The sequence below is a fragment of the Ranitomeya variabilis genome, chromosome 1 (genome assembly GCF_051348905.1).
Source record: "Ranitomeya variabilis isolate aRanVar5 chromosome 1, aRanVar5.hap1, whole genome shotgun sequence".
In the NCBI taxonomy this organism is placed as follows: domain Eukaryota; kingdom Metazoa; phylum Chordata; class Amphibia; order Anura; family Dendrobatidae; genus Ranitomeya; species Ranitomeya variabilis.
Window position 1 is genome coordinate 139,327,517 of NC_135232.1, and position 23,086 is coordinate 139,350,602.

General features: G+C 44.5%; 1 protein-coding gene across 4 annotated transcripts in view; it reads right to left on the reverse strand.

Moving 5' to 3' along the window:
* Positions 1 to 23,086, reverse strand: part of KIAA0825 (KIAA0825 ortholog) — a 565,784-nt gene that overhangs the window by 516,326 nt on the left and 26,372 nt on the right. For all 4 annotated transcript variants that reach the window (XM_077289188.1, XM_077289179.1, XM_077289208.1 and 1 more), the window contains exons 3-4: positions 14,342 to 14,504; positions 11,467 to 12,115 (exon numbers count right to left, since the gene is read on the reverse strand). In XM_077289188.1, the coding sequence (XP_077145303.1) occupies positions 11,467 to 12,115; positions 14,342 to 14,504 (812 nt within the window). The remainder of the gene's footprint in view (positions 1 to 11,466; positions 12,116 to 14,341; positions 14,505 to 23,086) is intronic.

Genomic DNA, 23,086 nt, shown 5'->3' on the forward strand with positions numbered 1-23,086 from the left:
ATACATGTACTTAGAAAATTGGTGACGTGTTCAATATTTATTCCACTCGCAGAGTATGTATGTATATATATATATATATATATATATATATATATATATATATATATATATATATATATATATATATATATATATATATAGATAGATAGATAGATAGATAGATATGTAGAGTAAAGGTTTAACTTTAATTTAAAATTATGTTTTAGCTCCGTTCAAATGAGGCCGGCGTCACACTAGCGAGTTTTACGGACGTAAGAGCGCAGAAAATACGTCCGTAAAACTCGCCAAACAAACGGCACAATTATTCTCAATGGGGCTGCTCCTATCAGCCGTATATTACGGTTCAGTATTATACGGCTTTCTACGGCCGTACAAAATCGCAGCATGCTGCGTTTGTCAGCATATTGCGTAAAAAAACGCCAATGAAAGTCTATGGGGGCAAGAAAAATACGGATTCCACACGGACCAGCAGTGTGACTTGCGAGAAATATGCAGCGGTGTCAGTGAAAAGCCGGTAATTCAATTGCCGGCTTTTCATTTCTCCTTCCCAAACCCGACAGGATATGAGACATGGTTTACATACAGTAAACCATCTCATATCCCCTTTTTTTTTTTGCATATTCCACACTACTAATGTTAGTAGTGTGTATGTGCAAAATTTGGGCGCTGTAGCTGCTAAAATAAAGGGTTAAATCGCAGAAAAAATTGGCGTGGGCTCCCGTGCAATTTTCTCCGCCAGAGCGGTAAAGCCAGTGACTGAGGGCAGATATTAATAGCCAGGAGAGGGTCCATGGTTATTGGCCCCTCCGTGGCTAAAAACATCTTCCCCCAGCCACCCCAGAAAAGGCACATCTGGAAGATGCGCCTATTCTGGCACTTGGCCACTCTCTTCCCACTCCCGTGTAGCGGTGGGATATGGGGTAATGAAGGGTTAATGCCACCTTGCTATTGTAAGGTGACATTAAGCCAGATTAATAATGGAGAGGCGTCAATTATGTCACCTATCCATTATTAATCCAATTGTCTGAAAGGGTTAAAACACACACATTATTAAAAATTATTTTAATGAAATAAACACACAGGTTGTTTTAATATTTTATTGCTCTCTCAATCCACCCAAGACCCTCGCTTGGCAAAATAATAAACCCACAATATACATACCTTCTGATGAACTGTCACGTCCCACGAGGTAATCCATCTGAAGGGGTTAAAATATTTTACAAGCAGGAGCTCTGCAATAATGCAGCTGTGCTCGTGCTTGTAAGCCCCGGCGAATGAAGGAAATGTAGGTCAATTACCTATAGTTACCTTCAGTCGCGGTGATGCGCCCCCTGCAGGTTGTCCTCATGAACTGCAGCCTGGGAACTTTTTCCCACGCTCCAGGTCATATGAGGACATCCAGCAGGGGGCGCATCACCGCGACTGAAGGTAACTATAGGTAATTGACCTACATTTCCTTCATTCGCGGGGCTTACAAGCACAAGCACAGCTGCATTAGCTGTTGGCCAGGTTTTATTTCCTGCACTGTATAGAATCACAACCAACATATACCAGTGCTACCATCGCAGCCAATGAAGTACTTCTGGGAAAAAACGAGAATCCCGATAAGGAAGCAATATCATTCGATCAGTAAGGTGAAGAGTCTGTTTGGTCAATGGAAGAGTCTGAAGAAGAATGCTAAACGGCAAACCAAAACACAAGAATCCAAGGAGAAGGAATTCGTAATAAACTTTGATTTGTTTGCTGTCGCTCATGCTGATGCCATGAAATTTATAAGACTTCAAGGTCATCATGGAAGCATGTGACCATTAGACAGAAAGCTGGCCAAGGTCGAGGAAAGAAGATTTATGAGAGAATTAGAGGGAGAGAAATGGATTAAAAAGGAAACAACATCTGTACATACATTGAGTCACGGTGAGGCGCCCTCTGCTGGATGAACTCATATGAACTCGAGCGTGGGAACTTTTCCAAGGCTCCAGTTCATGAGGACATCCAGCAGAGGGCGCCTCACCGCGACTCAATGTAAGTACAGATCACCCAGCTTTCCTTTCAGCACCCGGGGTTTACAGGCACGAGCGAGTGCTTAAGCACAGCTCCTGCCTGTAAATTGATTTAACCCCTTCAGATGGATTTACTTCGTGGGATGTGACAGTTCATCAGAAGGTATGTATATTGTTGGTTTATTATTTTGCAGAGCGAGGGTCTTCAGGTGGATTGAGAGAGCAATAAAATATTAAGACAACCTGTGTGTTTATTTCATTAAAATAATTTTTAATAATGTGTGTGTGTGTGTGTGTGTGTGTGTGTGTGTGTGTGTGTGTGTGTGTGTGTGTGTGTGTGTGTGTGTGTGTGTGTGTGTGTGTGTTTTAAACCTTTCAGACAATTGGAATAATAATGGATAGGTGACATAATTGACGCCTCTCCATTATTAATCTGGCTTAATGTCACCTTACAATAGCAAGGTGGCATTAACCCTTCATTACCCCATATCCCACCGCTACACGGGAGTGGGAAGAGAGTGGCCAAGTGCCAGAATAGGCGCATCTTCCAGATGTGCCTTTTCTGGGGTGGCTGGGGGAAGATGTTTTTAGCCACGGGGGGGCCAATAACCATGGACCCTCTCCTGGCTATTAATATCTGCCCTCAGTCACTGGCTTTACCGCTCTGGCGGAGAAAATTGCGCGGGAGCCCACGCCAATTTTTTCCGCGATTTAACCCATTATTTTAGCAGCTACAGCGCCCAAATTTTGCAAATACACACTACTAACATTAGTAGTGTGGAATATGCAAAAAAAAAGGGGATATGAGATGGTTTACTGTATGTAAACCATGTCTCATATCCTGTCGGGTTTGGGAAGGAGAAATGAAAAGCTGGCAATTGAATTATTGGCTTTTCACATACATCGCGCTGAAGTAAATATAAATACAGAATATATGTGTCTCAATGACATTATGTATATATACAAATAAATATATATATATATATATATATATATATATATATATATATATATATATATATATATATATATATATATATATATATATATATATATATATATATATATATATATATATATATATATATATACACACGTTTTACCGAACATTTGAGCACATAAGTCCATTTAGATGTCGGTTTTGCAAGCCTGCGAGAAAATATCGCAGTACGGATGCCATACGGATTACATACGGAGGATGCCATGCGCAAAATACGCTGACACACCCTGCCTACGGATCACTATTTTGGGAACATTTCTCCGTATTACGGCCGTATTACGGCCGTAAAAAACGGACCGTATTGTCTTACGTCGAGTGTGACGCCGGCCTAAGTGTTACAAGTTTTGACAGACATTTCAGTATTTTTGATAGCAAAGACTGCAATTAAATTATGTCACTTAGCTCACAGGTATCCCCCTATTCCTATTTCTCAATAAAACTTACTCTTTGTTTAAACTCCAATAAAAACCTTAATAACTTTAATACTTAGCATCATACCATCACCCAAAGAAGAAAAACAACCAGGGGGAGTGCCTACCCCTACACTGGCCTAGCTCAACCTACCTACCAGCGGAGGTTGGCAGTCTGAACCTGCGCACTGGCGCCCCCGCTCCTCGATGGCTCTCCCTGCTCACCCTATTGGGCCCTATAATGGCAGGGAGTGAGGTAGATGGTGAATAGGTAGGTGAGAAAGAGGATATATGTGTGCTTTTATATAGGTAGCTGGAGCAATTATAGTTAGCTTATTGCCCAGGCCAAATATTTTGATAATATTGGCAAAATGCTGTACTACAAAAACTACCGTAAGTAAAGATGGATATTGCTGATACCTAACTAGAAGATTATTCCATCTGTAACTAGCATCGCTCAGCTAAATGTTTGTAGTGTAATAAATGATGTCTTAAACCTACATATAACAAGGATATATAGAATATTCTTCTACACCCTCATAGATCTAAGCCTGAGCAGTGTGTACAGAGAAATATCCTACATACTTTACTATACCCTCTATGTGTAGAGATACCAATATGTGGCCACTAACGATTAGTTAGACCGCAGACTAACCATGTGAATATGTACTTATAATACCATAACAGATACTTAGTGTCCTAAGTCATATATCCACATACAGGACACCTATAGTATAGATAAAGACCGAATTACAACCACAAGAGGGGTTACTACACACGTATAATGGCCAGAGGATCATCAGGAGAAGGATATAACCAAGGTACTTATCTCATGGATGGATTTGATGAGATAGAGAGTGGTGGAGACAATCCTCCATTCATGATGAATGGAGGATTGTCTCCACCACTCTCTTTCTATCTCATCAAATCCATTCACCTTGGCTCATGTTCGCAGTAATGAGATAAGTACCTTGGTTATATCCTTCTCCTGATGAACCTCGGCAGAGGGGAAACGCATCGAGTAATGTAACTCAACCTGGTACATGACCTAATAGGATATATGTTTTGGGAGTCGTTATTTAACTCTAATAATTAGATTCTAATGTTATATAGAGCCTCATGGGCTTTCTGAATTGGGAGTTGTCATTTGATCTATGATGTTTTTATAGTTTTGCGGGTGATGGTTTTTTGGTTTGGTTTTTGTTTAATTATCTTTCTGGCCATTATACGTGTGTAGTAACCCCTCTTGTGGTTGTAATTCGGTCTTTATCTATACTATAGGTGTCCTGTATGTGGATATATGACTTTGGACACCAAGTATCTGTTATGGTATTATCTACTATATAATTGCCTAAGGGTACTTCCGTCTTTCTGTCCTTCTGTCACGGTTATTCGTTCGCTGATTGGTCTCGGCAGCTGCCTGTCATGGCTGCCGCGACCAATCAGCGACGCGCACAGTCCAGAAAAAAATGGCCGCTCCTTACTCCCGGCACTCACTGCCCGGCGCCCGCAAACACCACTCACACAGGGTTAATGCCGGCGGTAACGGACCGCGTTATGCCGCGGGTAACGCACTCCGTTACCGCCGCTATTAACCCTGTGTGTCCCCAACTTTGTACTATTGACGCTGCCTATGCGGCATCAATAGTACAAAATGTAATGTTAAAAATAATAAATTAAAAAAAAAAAAAACCTGCTATACTCACCCTCTGTAGTCCGCTGAGCCACTCGCGCAGCCCGCCATCTTCCGTTGCAGCTTGCGGTGGCAAAGATGGTATGGTAGCAGGACCTGCCATGACGTCACGGTCATGTGACCGCGACGTCATCACAAGTCATGCGCGGCAAGGACCTGATGTAACGTCACGGTCATGTGACCGCTACACGGTCATGTGACCGTGACGTCATCACAGGACCTGCGCTCAGACCAACCCTGGGACCGGAAGCTGCCGTGGACTACAAGGGGCCCTCGGAAAGGTGAGTATATGTTTATTTTTTATTTTTTAACGTGTGACAAACGTGGCAGGGCAATATACTACGTGACTGGCTAATATACTACGTGGCTCTGTGCTCTATACTACTTCGCTGTGCAATATACTACGTGGCTCTGTGCTGTATACTACGTCACTGAGCAATATACTATGTAACTGGGCAGTATACTACGTGACTGGGCAATATACTACGTCGCTGGGCAATATACTACGTAACTGGGCAATATACTACAGCGCTGAGCAATATACTACGTCGCTGGGCAATATACTAAATACTACGTCGCTGGGCAATATACTACGTGAATGGGCAATATACTACGTGGCTGGCCAATATACTACGTGGCTGGGCAATATACTACGTGGCTGGGCAATATACTACGTGGCTGGGCAATATACTACGTGGACATGCATATTCTAGAATACCCGATGCGTTAGAATCGGGCCACCATCTAGTAAGTACAGTGGGGCAAAAAAGTATTTAGTCAGTCAGCAATAGTGCAAGTTCCACCACTTAAAAAGATGAGAGGCGTCTGTAATTTACATCATAGGTAGACCTCAACTATGGGAGACAAACTGAGAAACAAAAATCCAGAAAATCACATTGTCTGTTTTTTTATCATTTTATTTGCATATTATGGTGGAAAATAAGTATTTGGTCAGAAACAAACAATCAAGATTTCTGGCTCTCACAGACCTGTAACTTCTTCTTTAAGAGTCTCCTCTTTCCTCCACTCATTACCTGTAGTAATGGCACCTGTTTAAACTTGTTATCAGTATAAAAAGACACCTGTGCACACCTTCAAACAGTCTGACTCCAAACTCCACTATGGTGAAGACCAAAGAGCTGTCAAAGGACACCAGAAACAAAATTGTAGCCCTGCACCAGGCTGGGAAGACTGAATCTGCAATAGCCAACCAGCTTGGAGTGAAGAAATCAACAGTGGGAGCAATAATTAGAAAATGGAAGACATACAAGACCACTGATAATCTCCCTCGATCTGGGGCTCCACGCAAAATCCCACCCCGTGGGGTCAGAATGATCACAAGAACGGTGAGCAAAAATCCCAGAACCACGCGGGGGGACCTAGTGAATGAACTGCAGAGAGCTGGGACCAATGTAACAAGGCCTACCATAAGTAACACACTACGCCACCATGGACTCAGATCCTGCAGTGCCAGACGTGTCCCACTGCTTAAGCCAGTACATGTCCGGGCCCGTCTGAAGTTTGCTAGAGAGCATTTGGATGATCCAGAGGAGTTTTGGGAGAATGTCCTATGGTCTGATGAAACCAAACTGGAACTGTTTGGTAGAAACACAACTTGTCGTGTTTGGAGGAAAAAGAATACTGAGTTGCATCCATCAAACACCATACCTACTGTAAAGCATGGTGGTGGAAACATCATGCTTTGGGGCTGTTTCTCTGCAAAGGGGCCAGGACGACTGATCCGGGTACATGAAAGAAAGAATGGGGCCATGTATCGTGAGATTTTGAGTGCAAACCTCCTTCCATCAGCAAGGGCATTGAAGATGAAACGTGGCTGGGTCTTTCAACATGACAATGATCCAAAGCACACCGCCAGGGCAACGAAGGAGTGGCTTCGTAAGAAGCATTTCAAGGTCCTGGAGTGGCCTAGCCAGTCTCCAGATCTCAACCCTATAGAAAACCTTTGGAGGGAGTTGAAAGTCCGTGTTGCCAAGCGAAAAGCCAAAAACATCACTGCTCTAGAGGAGATCTGCATGGAGGAATGGGCCAACATACCAACAACAGTGTGTGGCAACCTTGTGAAGACTTACAGAAAATGTTTGACCTCTGTCATTGCCAACAAAGGATATATTACAAAGTATTGAGATGAAATTTTGTTTCTGACCAAATACTTATTTTCCACCATAATATGCAAATAAAATGATAAAAAACCAGACAATGTGATTTTCTGGATTTTTTTTTCTCAGTTTGTCTCCCATAGTTGAGGTCTACCTATGATGTAAATTACAGACGCCTCTCATCTTTTTAAGTGGTGGAACTTGCACTATTGCTGACTGACTAAATACTTTTTTGCCCCACTGTACATATTCACATGGTTAGTCTGCGGTCTAACTAATCGTTAGTGGCCACATATTGGTATCTCTACACATAGAGGGTATAGTAAAGTATGTAGGATATTTCTCTGTACACACTGCTCAGGCTTAGATCTATGAGGGTGTAGAAGAATATTCTATATATCCTTGTTATATGTAGGTTTAAGACATCATTTATTACACTACAAACATTTAGCTGAGCGATGCTAGTTACAGATGGAATAATCTTCTAGTTAGGTATCAGCAATATCCATCTTTACTTACGGTAGTTTTTGTAGTACAGCATTTTGCCAATATTATCAAAATATTTGGCCTGGGCAATAAGCTAACTATAATTGCTCCAGCTACCTATATAAAAGCACACACATATCTCCTCTTTCTCACCTACCTATTCACCATCTACCTCACTCCCTGCCATTATAGGACCCAATAGGGTGAGCAGGGAGAGCCATCGAGGAGCGGGGGCGCCAGTGCGCAGGTTCAGGGTGCCAACCTCCGCTGGTAGGTAGGTTGAGCTAGGCCAGTGTAGGGGTAGGCACTCCCCCTGGTTGTTTTTCTTCTTTGGGTGATGGTATGATGCTAAGTATTAAAGTTATTAAGGTTTTTATTGGAGTTTAAACAAAGAGTAAGTTTTATTGAGAAATAGGAATAGGGGGATACCTGTGAGCTAAGTGACAAGTTTATCCCTCTGACATATTTACGTTAAGCTGTGACGCAATTAAATTATGTCTTTCAAAATACTGGAGCCCGCACAGACCAGAAGGCAATTTATCCTTCCGACATTTACTTTGTGAAAGTATCTAAAATAACAAACTCAGCAGGTACTCGGCGTCCCTGAGACCAGCACCGGCTTCCCGTGCTGCTCCGGTATCAGTGATTTGGCTGCAGCGCCATGCAGCAGCGCATGTCTAGCTAATCTCCGAGCTCAGCAGATGTGCCAAGGCTGACAGCAAGAGCCGCTAAGCTCAGTTATGTTCCTGAGCGGGAACGCACTCTGGTGATGTGACGTCATGGCTTCAGCCAAATTACTGAGACTGGATCAGTAACAAGGAATTGGCTGTGGACCCCAAAAATTTGAGTAACTGATGAGTTTATTTCAGATATTTTCCAAACTTTGGCGCCCCCTTGCCTGACAGAGGACAATCCCTTTTATGACTGTGATGCCTTGTTTGGCTGCCTGTATGCTAGGATTAGAAAATGACCTCTGGTTATATACTGGAGCACATTCCGGCTATAATGTACGTCACTTTCCAAAACGTTTCCGAACATGACATAAAACCACCAAAAGTTGTAAAATTGTTGTGCAAAAAAATTGTGACTTTTTAAGGCCTTTTTCCCTGGTATAACATACTTCATGAATTGGCACCTATGTGTTTAGATGGATTGGCATGAAGATCAAAACAGCATCATCGCTTTAAGCCATAAACAATAGCCATGACACTAGTGTGAATGAGACCGAAGGTTTTTTGCCATCTATTCTGCGAGCAGCATGATGCCGATTCAAGCGCTGTATAATTTACTGGGCTACTTGCTGTAGTTTTGACAAAATAACTTATCAGCAGATTATCACTAGAGGACTAGAAAACACATGGCCATGTAGTCTAATCACATTCCCTCCAATGATTGGCAGCTTTCTGCCTACGCACAGTGTACACAGAGAGCTGCGAATCAGTGGTGTGGGTGGGGTTATACAGAGCTCAGTACAAAACTTCTAGATCTGCAGAAGTGAAAACCGCTTTTAATCAAAATTACAGCATCTAGTAAAGAAATCAGGGTCTCTGCCCCTACATCATGCTGCTCTCAAATGCGGTAGCAAAAACCTGGCGACTAGTAGTAACTAGGGTTGAGCGAAACGGGTCGGCCATTTTCAGAAGTCGCCGACTTTTGGCAAAGTCGGGTTTCATGAAACCCGACCCGACCCCTGTGTGGGGTCGGCCATGAGGTTGGCGATCTTCTGAATCTGCTATCGGAATTCCGATACCGAGTTCCGATATGTTTGCGATATCGGGAATCGGTATCGGAATCCATATTTAAGTGTTAAATAAAGAATCAAAATAAAAAATATTGATATACTCACCCTCGGACGCGCCCTGGTACTAAACGGCAGCCTTCCTTCCGAAGGATGAGCGCGTGAATGACCTGCGGTGACGTCGCGGGCGGTCACGCGACCAATCACAAGCCGCGACGTCATCTAAGGTTCTTCACGCGCTCATTCTTAGGAAGGAAGGCTGCCGGAAAGAAGCAGGGTGCGTCCGAGGGTGAGTATATTCCTATTAGGTATATATTTCTGCTACATACAGGTGATCTGATCATTGCCTGTATGTAGCAGAGCCGATCTGCTTAAGGCATGCCAACAGTTAAAAAAAATGTTTTTAAAAATATAAAAAACAAAATATAAGCTCAAATCACCCCCATTTAGCCAAATTCAAAATAAAGCAATAAAAAAATCAAACATACACATATTTGGTATCGCTGTAATTAGAATCGCCCGATCAATAAAAAAAAAAAAAAAAGAATCTGATTGTTAAACGGCGTAATGATAAAAAAAAGTCAAAACGCCAGAATTACGTTTTTTTGGTCGCCCCAACATTGCATTAAAATGCAATAACGGGCAAGCAAAAGATTGTACCTGCCCTAAAATTGTATCCTTAAAAATGTCAGCTCGGCGCGCAAAAAATAAGCCCTCACCCAGCCCGAGATCACGAAAAATGGAGACGCTACGGGTATTGGAAAATGACGCAATTTATTTTATTTTATTTTTTCTTAACAAACTTTGGAATTTTTTTTCAGCACAAATAAAAAAATAACCTAGACATGTTTGGTGTCTGTGAACTCGTAATGACCTGGAAAATCATAATGGCAGGTCAGTTTTAGCATTTAGTGAACATGGTTAATAAAACTGTGGGATTGCACTTTTCTTGCAATTTCACCGCACTTCACTTGGAATTTTTTTCCTGTTTTTCAGTACGTGATATGTTAAAACCACTGACGTCATTCAAAAGTACAACTCGTCCCGCAAAAAACAAGCCCTCACATGGCCATATTGCCGGAAAAATAAAAAAGTTATGGCTTTGGGAAGAAGGGGAGCAAAAAAAGAAAAAGCTAAACTGGAAAATGGCCAGGGGGTTAAGGGGTTAACTGACTGTAAACTTGCAAAAACATTACACAATTCCAACAAAATATTCTCACCATTCTTTCTTCTCATCACTGTATACAGCACAATGCCAATGTTGCAAGTATTGTAGTATCCATTTGGTCACAGGTATATTATGAAGTATTTGTAACATCAATAAGAATCCGTGCTGGCACAGCTGGTTATTCCTCAGCTCACTAGATACATATATATATATTTTTTTACTTTGTGGTTAAAGGGAACCTGTCACCCCCCCTGGCATTTTTAACTAAAAGAGCCACCTTGTGCAGCACTAATGCTGCATTCTGTCAAGGTGGCTCTTATTTTGGGGGGGTCTCTTCCAACGCTGCAATATCACTTTTTATAATTTGCCCGTCATACCTTTAGTCTGTCCGGGGGGCACGTCTTTTCCCCCCCGACACAAACGCCTCCCAGCTATCTCTTGGCCCCACTGTGCGCCGCCTCCTCTGCCTTCATTAACGTCCCCGGCGCCTGCGCTGTAAGTTCCCATCATGTGATGTGAGACCACTAGAATAAGGATCGCTTAATTAATTAACTAAATGAATTAGGCGCCACTTTCCATGCTCTACCCATCTTGGCGAAGCTGGCCAAACTGGCAAAAAATTGAGACACTTGTCATTTTTACATCAAATTTGAGTTTTGCTAAAATGTTGTGACATTTGAAGGTGTTTTATGCCAAAAAAAATGGCAAAAAGACCTTCATGAATTGGGTCCTGTGTGACCAGAAGTTGGCATTGCCCTCACAGATGTTGTATTTCAATTTTGCTGTGCAAAGATGTCCAAAGAAGAACAAGTTGTCAAATTCAGTTTCTAGAGTTATGTATTGTAACCACTTACCAAGGGCATGCACCCTCTGTTTATGCCGTTTCTTGTTTAGCCTCGCTGGCTGGAGACCCCGCTCCTCTGTGCTGGATTCATAAAGTATATCAAAGAAGGTTTTCATCTCCTCAGTGATCGCTTCAAAGAAAGTCTCATTGATAAACTTAATTATTGATGAAGAGTCTATAACACGGCTTAATACAAACAAATCTTCTTTTATCATGGAGTACACCCTGGGAATAGCCTTCTGGTATGCCCCAAGTACACTTTCTATCTTCCTTTCACTAAAGTCATGGAGAAGCTCAACAACAAAATTCTGTTGGATATTCTGATATTTAACGAGGACATCAGACTCAGGATAAAGGAAGAGAAGGCGCTGCAAGCACTGGGCTTTGAAACTAATCCTAGGTTGATTGTTACAGGTGTCAAAACTGGTTTGCAATTTTCCAACTAGATGGCGTCGTAAATGCAGTCTTACATCATCCCATAAAGCTTGAAGATCCATGGAAGACTCATCATCAATGGCATGTAGTGAAGTCTGAGACGTGCACTGAAAACTGCTCCCACTTGGAGATGAAGGAAACGTTATACCGCAACGACTGTGGAGGTCCATCAGAAACTGAAGAATCAAGTCTTCCTGGTTTTCACGGTTCTTCAGATAATGTTGCTACAATAAGAACAGATATCTTTAAACAATTGGGCATTGTATCAAGAAAACATGAGAAACTATAGTAGATGCCAGTTATAAATCACACGTGGAAACACACGGGATATCAAAATGGGGGACATTATCAATACGTTGGGATGACATATGGATGACATTTGCTACGAGAAATTATTACACGCTGTAGGGATTCACTTACTCTGGTAGGCATAAGGCCTTAGGTAGTGTTCACACAGGCAATGAAGGTTGGTGCACAAGGCCTGTGCAGACTCCTCTCAAAGAGATTCTGGCCTGTCTCTCTCCATCTTCAAGACACATCCAGTCTGCTCAGCCTCCCCAGCAGACTGACTTAGATGAACACCTAGCCTGCTTATATGCAGAGCTAGCCAGGTGCACTTATCAAAGTCTGCAGCTCTAGGATTTAAGCCTAGCCTACCTGGCATTGCCATAGTGCCTTATGGTCTTGTGGAAGAAGGAATTTCACATGGCTGGTGGCATTAACCCATTATCTACCAATGTCCTTTGTTTGGGACGCCTAATCTTTTGCTTCTAGCAACTAAGATTTTATAATTTTTATAATAAGGTCTAATTTTTTGTGTTGTGTTTGTAAAATGAATGTTTTCAAAATAGGAAATCATGTCATTGTCATTTTTAATTGAATATTGGGATGCCCTTTTCTGAAAAATCCGTACTTGTAAAAATTTTAATTTGGCAAGTAATGGGTTGAAGAAAACTAAGTCTTACTAAAACGCTGCTAAACTTTTTTGAAAAATAAAACTAAACACAGAAAATAAAAATAATAAAAAAAATAATAAAAAGATATCCTAACAACTGCTTCCTTAAAGGGATTGTCCACTACTAGGACAACCCCTTCTTAAACTAAATGTTCGGCCCTGATAAAATAATAAAGCCTTTAATCTCATCCTTTTCTTTAATCCTATTTTGTCTCAAAGCTGAGACATATATAATTAAATCTGTGTCAGGAGATCATCAATGTTTCCCCTTCTCCTCTTCACTCTCCTTTGCATGGCTGTAAGACAACTGGCTGCAGCAGAAACTTCCCTAATGTGCACATTCTGCAAAACATTAGTTCCCTCTTGGGTAAGGGGCACGGCTTCGGTGGACCAGCAGTCAAACATGGAGCTAATCAGCAGGAGATTAAGCCCTGTGCGCTGCAGGATTTATACAAGCATGACTGTACAGGGATCATGGAGTCATGCAGAAAATGCTTGTAACAAAACCATCAAAGCAAATGTACTTGTTTCATTTACAGCAAATATTAATTTCTAGGTTTAGTGTTCCTTTAAAGGTCAGCTCCATCTTTCAATATCATTTAAAGTTTATACTTATAAAAGTATATAAAAATTAGTACATTGAATTACTTATTTCGCACATAATCTATAGTTTAGCTTTCATTTTAGCTCAAAGCTTAATCAAGAGTTTGGTAATGACAACGGTCAGCAAGATTGTAATAAAAAATTATGAAATAAATTAGCTGAGCTCATATAACGCAGTGAGACAGTTAATATTTTCTATATCAGATTACTGTTAATTAAATGGTGAAAAAGCCACATTTACCAGAATGGAAATCACTAGCCAATCTCTGTTCCGACACTAAATCAGCAGAGATATTTTATAACCAAAGCCTGCAGAATTGTGAATGCAGCTCTGGGTTATAATATAAGCTGTAACTATGGATCAGAGTGAGATTATTAATGTAATGTATTTATACAACTACTTGACCTCGTATGCAGCCGAGCACTACTACCAATGGAAGTGTTCATCTCAAAAATTGAGATGGTTCCATAACTTCCACCTTATGCTTAGTTACAATGATTACTTACAACTTGATAAGACATTCCATAATAGATGATTAAGGGGATGCCACAAAAGACATTGATGGCATATTCTTTTGATATGACATAATTATCCGATAGATTAAGTTCCTTATCTCCAGAACATGGGTCCCCCTGTCGAAGCTGGTGTCCAACCATCCGTGAGAGGAGAGGTGGCAGCACATACTCCGGCTCTCTCCATTCATATGACATGGAAGATTAGAATATGGTTGAGAGTATTTCCTCAGTTTTATCCAGCATGAGCTGCCACCTTTCTTCTCACTGGTGGTTGACTACCAGCTCGAATGGAGGATTGGGAGACCCCCCATTCTAGAAATAATTGTGGATCACAAAGGTGAGACAAATTTTTAAAAATACTAATTTTTCACTTTACCAAAGCCTTGAGGAATATCATCACTTCAGTGTGAGGGGTATCATACAATCTCCAGGATGTCGTATTTCTCGGCCACTGGAAGCAGTCCACAATGTTTGGTAATATATCAGCAGTGCCAAAACTATGAACTTCGTGTTGAGGGTTTTCCAAACACTTTTCAATGCTAAATAAACACACAAAAATGAAGATAAATTAAAATAAAATCCCACAAAAAACATAAGTTGAGCAAAAATTTTTTTAAATAAAACTGTGTAAAAAAAAAAGGGAAATAAAACCCTAATAAGAATTTTAACAGTAGGCTGCCTAAGTGTAAGTACTTGAGCGTAGCAATAGTGGTAACAGCCGTGTTATAGACGTTGCCTACATGCTATGCGGATGGCTATTGTAAAGCAGTTTAGATCTCATACATGTGGAGATTTTAGAGGGAACCTGTCATTTGATTCCTGTTGTCTATGGAGATCAAGACTGAGTGCCTGGTTATGTGATTGCAGACGGTTACTGTATTCTGAAACGCTGCACCAATTTTGAAAAGACGACTAGGGCGAGATCTGATTAATCTGCGGTCCCCATCCAGACATAAGGAGAGGCCTGTCACTCAACTGCAATGGGGCGGGAAAAAGTCACTTGGAGACTGCATCGAAATGGTCAGCTAAGACATACCTAGATAAAAAAAAAGCTTGGCACTCTTTCATATTGCAAGGTATAGTTCTTCCGTTTACTGGTCAGCTATCCAAAAATGTGACATTCTGGTCAGCTTACAAGACCTTTCTCAAACATTAGATTGTAGGAGCTTATTACAATGAGTGGCAGTATAACTGATCTGTAAGAGGCAGTGTGTGTTTGAGAAAAGTCATAAAATCTGACCAGACTAGAGTGTCGCATTCTCTTTTCAGCCAAGGCATAGAATCCATGATTCATCAAAGCTATTTTGCCAGAATTTTAGCATTATTTGTTTTAAAAAGTAGCATAATTTGTGAGTAACTCAAAGATGCACCAAAAATTTGCGAATTTTGGAGTTTTCTGCCAAATTAGGCAGAGCTGGGGCAGGACTAGGGTACGACAGGGGCCTGAAACCACAGCTCATCTAATTCATGAGGAGCTGTGAAGTTTCTTATGTTAAAAATCTTACTCCAGTCTCTCAAATAGAAAAAAGGGGTTTTAATGAACCAAGAGAGTCAGACTCCAACATGCCCCCTCATCACGGCCAGTGAGAAAATCGATGGTCTTGCTGAATCGGGGTCAGAGTCCCTGGCAGGCGTTTCATATTAAGTTTACTGAAAAATGCCACAACCTTAAAAACATATTGAGCAGCAATCATGCAGTCGGTGTCTGATTCCGGAAGCCCATCGTTCGGACAGGACAGCAAGAATCCAATGGCAGGTTCACTTAAATATGGTATGCTCAAAACTCAGATTCATGACTTTTTGCACAGAATATCTGCAGTACAGCAATATGCGAGTAAAGGCGTTATGAGAAATCCATTTGTATGGATTTTAATACCTGCAGCATGCTTATTTTGTTTCAGATTTGTAAACCAAAGATATCGGTCAGACGCCGCTCACACAGCCAAACCAGATCTCACACTTTGCACTGACGAGGGGCAGGACCCCGAAACACAGTGTCTGCAAACCGAGATTCTGGTTTGGCTTTTATCCTAAGTCATGTGACAAGGCTTATTAAAGGGTCGACATTGACTGTTAGGATTGCTGCTTCCAATAGGTGGAACTAGAGTTCTAGTCCTCTTTCTCTCTGAAGAGACAATTTGCATAAAGCAAAGAGTGAAACCCACAGAAAAATCCATACATATCACATACAGATTTTATTGTGGACCTACAGCAAAGTGTACACTGAAAAGAATCTGTGTCACCTAAACAAACCCTAATGATTGAAAATTATAAGCAAGGAAATCATGGAATGGAACTGGCATACTTTAATTTTGGTGCTTACAAATCCAGCCTTATAGTTTTATGTATTGTCTTATCCTGTCAGCAGGATTTAACACTCCAAACTATTCATATGTGCATGTAGCTCTTCAAAGACAAGTCCAGCAATACCTTTACATGGCCGGTCAGTTTGCTCCTCCTACCTTTGCCTGAAGTCACACATCATAGAGGTAATCAGTAAAGCAGGGGCGAGGAATAGTGTTGAGCATTCCGATACCGCAAATATCGGGTATTGGCCGATATTTGCGGTATCGGAATTCCGATACCGAGTTCCGATATTTTCAGTATATCGGATACCGGAATTGGAAGTTCACACAATTCAAAGTGCCCGAATACAGCCAATGAGGAATAATTAGAAGTGTGGGCATATCCTGTTCTGCATGGTGGGCATGGAAGTACTGCCATGGCTGTGATTGGCTGCTGAAATGGTGTCATGATGCACTATAAAAGTCGCTGCCGCCATTTAGGGCTCACTCTGCTGTGAATTCAGTTAGGGACAGGACGCTGTGTTCTGACTGAGGGACAGTTTAGAGATAGCGATTTGCTTCATTGTGCTTTACCAAGGCTAATTTAGCAACCGCTGTGTGAGATCCTTGCTTTTGCCTTGCAGCGCTGTTCACAGCTGTCTGCAAGATCTCTGTGTGTGTGAGTGCACATCGCTCTGTAGTCTGTCTGCAGCCACAGCCGGTTGTAGTCAGCTCAGAGTGCGTCACTGCCTCATACTGTTTTATCCATTGTCATTTTTTGCAATTAGTGCAGCCTGCTGCACATTTTTTCAAATATTTCCTATTAGTGGCTTTCCATCCGTATCCAGCTAAATTGTGGAAAAACACTACATAGGATTACATAGAGCAGCTTTCTTTGGCCTTGCAGCGCCGTTTACGGCTGTCTGCACGGTCGCTGTGTGAGTGCACATCGCTCTGTAGTCTGTCCGCAGCCACAGCCGATTGCAGTCAGCTCAGAGTGCGTCACTGCCTCACACCGTTCCATTGTCTGTTTCTCAATTGGTGCAGCCTGCTGCACATTTTTTCAAATTTATCCTATTAGTGGCTTTCCCTCCGTATCCTGATGGATTGTGGAACAACACTAAATAGGATTATATAGAGGAGCTTGTTTTGGCCTTGCAGCGCCATTCACGGCTGTCTGCATGGTCTGTGTGTGAGTGCAGCTCACTCTGTACTCAGTTCTGCAAAAAAAAAAATAATAATTAATAAAGTTCACCAAACACACCACTTTACAGTTGTGTAGGCCACATTAGCTCATATTAAAGTCTAGTCCACACTTTAGAAAATTAGTGTTTCTTATACCCGTTAGGAGCTGTTCAGGAATAAGCACACTAAGCTCTTAGTACTATTCTGCTTATCTTTTATCAGTCAACCAAGATGAAGAAGGCAGGGAGTAAGGCACGTGGGCGTGGAGCAGGGAGAGGAAGTGGGGATTCTGTGCCTGCTGCGGGCACCGGTGACTCATCATCACCCAGTTTCAGCAGAGAACAGTCCTTCATGCGCAGCTTTGTAGGAGATCGCCGTACACCGCTGCTGCGTGAAGAACAAATTGAAGCCGTTGTCGGATGGATGGCAGCTAACGCATCGACTTCAATTAGTGCCACATCCTCTCAGGCACAGAGCACTGGAGAGCACCCATCCGTCTCTTCACCACCTGCCAAATTGCCCAGGCAGTCAGAGAGCCCAGGACAGGAGCCATCTCTACTTCTGTTCTCTGAATCTCTTGGCTTGGAAACAGGGGGCCAGCCAAGCAGCATTGGAGAAATGTATGGTATGCAGTGATGCCCAACTGCTTTGTCTCTCTGACTCTGAAGAGACGGGTGGGCCAGTGCCTCCGGTCACCACACCGCAGTACGCATCTGATGAGGAGACTCAGGTGCCACTTTCTGGTGCCACTTTCTGGTGCGTACTGTGCTGCCGAGACTACCCAGGAGAAGCAGTTGGTGGCAGAGGGTAGTGTAGATGATGAGGTCCTTGACCCATTGTGGCGTGAGCTACAGGAAGGTGGTGGGAGCAGCTCTGAGGAAGAGATTCCCCGAACGGGCCAAAGAGGGAGAGGGAGGGGGAAGACTGCGGTTCCTGTAGCCTCCACTTCGGCACCCGTTAGGAGCATGCCTCTTCCAAAAGCCAAAACGGGCGCAACCAAGACTTGCAGTGCCTGGTCCTTTTTTGACACAGTTGCAGATGACATTTGCTTTGTCAAATGCAAGGTGTGTCATCAGAAAGTCAAAAGAGGGAAAAATGTCAGCAACCTCAATACCACAAATATGTGGAAACATGTGCGGACCAAGCACGCGGTGGAGTTACAAAAACACACTGAAGACCTAGGCCAACCAACAGCGGCACCTACCACCTCTTCAGCTCGTGTTGTTGCCTCTTCCTCCAGCTCACACACAGCTGGTTCGGCTTCCTCACAGGATCGCCATGGAAGAACCTCTGGCACTGTTGTCCAGAGACCCAGTGTAATTCCACTACATTCCCAGTCATCCTCACACTCCCAGCCCAGTCTACAGCCATCGGTAGCACAGGCATGGGAGAAAAGGCGGCCATTCTCGGCAAACCACCCCCGAGCACAGGCTCTGAATGCTGGCATTGCAAAACTACTGTCCCTTGAAATGCTGTCATTCAGGCTGGTGGAGACTGACAGCTTCCGTAACTTGATGGCATTGGCAGTCCCACAATACAATGTGCCCAGCCGCTTTTATTTCAGCAGGCAAGCCATCCCTGCCCTGCACAAGCATGTGGAGGGACATATAAAACGCCGTCAGTAGCAAGGTCCACCTCACCACCGATGTGTGGACCAGTCACCATGGACAGGGGCAATACATTTCCCTCACTGCCCATTGGGTTAATGTTGTTGAGCTGGGTACAGATCGTGCGAGTGGCGCAGGACGTGTTCTGCCATCTCCAAGGATTGCAGGAATCCAGTCTGTACGCATTGACTCCTCATACACAAGTTCCTCAGAATCATCGCTGCAGGAGCCGTCACAGTCCACCTCCACATGGACCCGTGAACGTTTACCTGTTACGACCGACATGAGCACAGCCGTGGCCAAACGTCAACAGGCCATCTTGAAATTAATTTCTTTGGGGAATCGAAGCCACACAGCGCAGGAGCTCTGGAATGCCATCAAGCAGGAGAGCGACGTGTGGTTTGTGCCAGCGAATCTCCAGCCTGGCATGATAGTGTGTGACAATGGCCGAAATCTGGTGGCAGCTCTTGCCCTAGGCAACCTCACTCACATCCCATGTCTGGCACATGTGCTCAACTTGGTCGTGCAGAGTTTTTTGAGGGACTATCCGGATCTTGATGCACTGCTGCACAAGGTCCGCCTAGAGTGTGCTCACTTGCGGCGTTCCAGCATGGCAAGATCACGCATTGCAGCTCTGCAGCGCCGATTCCGCCTTCTGGAACATCAAATCATATGTGACCTACCCACCAGGTGGAATTCCACGTTACATATGTTGCAGCGGTTGTGTGAGCAGCAGCCAGCAGTAATGGAGTACCAGCTGCATCAGGCGCAAAGAAATCGCACTCCGCGCCGTTCAGACTTCACAACCACTGAGTGGGCCACTATGAAGGACGTCTGCCAGGTTTTGCGTTCCTTCGATGATTTCACGCGGATGGCGAGTGCAGATGATGCACTAGTCAGCATGACTGTCCCCCTTATCTGCCTGCTTCAACAAACACTGCAAGCGCTAAGGGATGATGTTGTGGAAGAGGTGGAGGATGAGGAGTCACCAATTCCATCAGCTTCTGGACAGTCAGCGCTACGTGGTTCCTCACAAAGGCCTAGGCAGGGGACACTTTGTGAGGAGGATGAGGAGGAGTCAATGGAGGAGGAAGACATCGGTCCAGAGGAGGGAGTTACACAATTCTCCAGTAGTCAGTGTGTAGAGCGAGGGTGGGGTGATGCAGAGCAGGCAGAGATCACGCCTCAAGCAGGGGACAGCGTTTCTTGGCCAGTTGGCAGTGTGCAGCACATGGCTGATTACATGCTGCAGTGCCTGAGAAACGACTGCCGCATCGCCCGCATTCTCAACACGGCTGATTATTGGGTGTACACCCTCCTAGATCCTTGCTACCGGGACAACTTACAAAGCCTCATAACCTTGTTGAACCTGGAGCGTAAAATGCGGGAGTACCAAGACACACTGGTGAATTCCATCATCTTCTCCAGTCCAAATGAGAGCAGTGCTGCTAGTGCTTTACAAAGCAGCTCAGTGCGTCGAGGCAGTGGAGGAAGCTCTGCACAAAGAGGGAGCAGAAGCAGTGCCTCAGCACAAGGCAAGACCAGTATGGCCCAACTGTGGCACAGTTTTGTGTGCCTGCCACACATGTCTACACCATCACAGACCGCTCCAGTCAGCAGGAGGCAACGTTTCCGTCAAATGGTGACAGAGTACATGTCTTGCCCTTTTACTGTACTCCCAGACGGCTCTTCCCCCTTCAAATTTTGGGTCTCTAAGCTGGATACATGGCCAGAGCTAAGCCAGTATGCATTGGAGGCGCTGGCTTGCCCTGCTGCTAGTGTATTATCGGAACGCGTCTTTAGTGCCGCAGGTGGTGTACTAACAGACCGTCGCATGCGACTATCCTCCGATAACGTTGACCGGCTTACTTTTCTGAAAATGAACAAGGCCTGGATCTCGCAGGAATTTTCCACTCCTCTTCCTGATTAAATAATTGGTTGTCTACAGTATCCAGGTCTCCTGTTGCGTTCATGTTTCTACCACCTGAACTGTAATCCCTGGACTCCAACACCGCCAGTTGATGCTCAGAAGTGCCGTCTGCACAGTCAAAACATACGACCCAGTGTTATTGGGTTTCAGTAACGTCAGCTGATCCCCAGCTGTGTAGCCGGCAATGTGTCCTGAGACCGCCACGCTGACACAACCACTGAAATTTAAGGGAACCTGTCGCCCCCCAGGTGTTCGTTACTGAAAGAGCCACCTTGTGCAGCAGTAATGCTGCACAAGGAAAAGGTAGCTCTTTTACTTTAGCTCCTTGCGCACGCAGAACTTAACACTTATATAAAATGTGTCCCCTCATACCGTCAGACCGTCCCGGAGGTGGGACTTTCCTTCGTAATGGGACGCAGAACAGCCGTCATTCCTACCCGCTTGGTGCCGTGCGCCGCCTCCTCAGCGTTGTTTGAATCTGTCCCGTAGCCTGCGCTGTTATGTTCAACCTTGGCCATGCGCAGTTATCGCTGCCCGTCTTCTGACATCATTTGTTGTCAGGCTGCCTGCGCCTGTGCGGCCGTGCTGCCCGAGATCCCACCTCGCAGTCTCTTCTGATTTAATCACACTGCGGGCCTGGGATCCATGGGCATGCGCAGTGCATATCTTCAACTCAGGCTCTCACTCATCTCCCTCCGCCTTCTTCAGAATGTGCGCCGTCAGCTGATGCCTAATAGCATGCCACGGCCGTGACGCCGCACAGTCTGAAGAAGCCGGAAGGAGGGGAGTGAGAGGCAAAGATATGCACTGCACATGCCCATGGATCCCAGGCCTGCAGTATGATTACATTAGACGACACTGCGAGGTGGGATCTCGGGCAGCGCGTCCGCGCAGGCGCAGCCAGCCTGACAACAAATGATGTCAGAAGACGGGCAGCGCTAACTGCGTATGGCCAAGGGATAACATAACAGCGCAGGCTACGGGACAGATTCAAACAACGCTGAGGAGGCGGCGCACGGCACCAAGGGGGTAGGAATGATGGCTGTGCTGCGTCCCATTATGAAGGAAAGTCCAACCTCCGGGACGGTTTCACGGTACCAGGGGACACATTTTATAAGTGTTTAGTTCTGCGTTTGCAAGGAGCATAATTAAAAGAGCCACCTTTTCCTTTTGCATCATTTGTGCTGCACAAGGTGGCTCTTACAGCTACAAACGCCTGGGGGGGTTAAAGGTTCCCTTTCAACTTGCTGCAATTAAGCCTCGGCCTACACTCTGCTTCTCCTGCATTCCCTGGGCTCCAACACCGCCAGTTGCTGTCCAGAAGTGCTGTCTGCACAGTCAACAGTTGCTCCTCTGTTATTGGGGTTCAGTAACGCCAGCTGTTCCCCTGCTGTGTAGCCGGCATCGTGTCCTGCAAACGCCACGCAGACACAAAGCTGCCGCCAGTGCAGGCTTCGGCCTACACTCTGCTCCCTCTCCTCCTGCTGTCCCTGGGCTCTAACACCGTCAGTTGGTGCCCGGAAGTGCTGGCTGCACAGAGAAAAACACCAGCCAATGTGTCAGTGTGGTTCAGTAACGCCAGCTGTTCCCCTGCTGTGTAGCCGGCAACGTGTCCTGCAAATGCCACGCAGACACAACAGACACTAAGCTGCCTTCAGTGCAGGCTTTGGCCTACACTCTACTCCTCCTTGATTCCCTGGGCTCTAACACCGCCAGTTGGTGCTCGTAAGTGATGGCTGCACAGAGAAATACACTCGCCACTGTGTCAGTGGGGTTCAGTAACGCCAGCTGTTCCCCTGCTATGTAGCCGGCAACGTGTCCTGCAAATGCCATGCAGACACAACAGACACTAAGCTGCCTCTAGTGCAGGCTTCGGCCTACGCTCTGCTCCCCCTGCTGACCCTTGGCTCCAACACCGCTAGTTGGGGCTCTAGGAAGACAATCTTGAATAGGTCCCCCTGGTTCCAGTACCGTCAGCTGGTTCAGGGCAGAGCCTTTGGCTTAGGTGCCTCCTTCTGGGTATCCGAGTTCCACCAACGTCAGGTGGTCCTTGGTAGTGCTTTCTGGCACAGGTACCTCCTGCTTAGTAACCGGGTTCCAGTAACGTCAGCTGG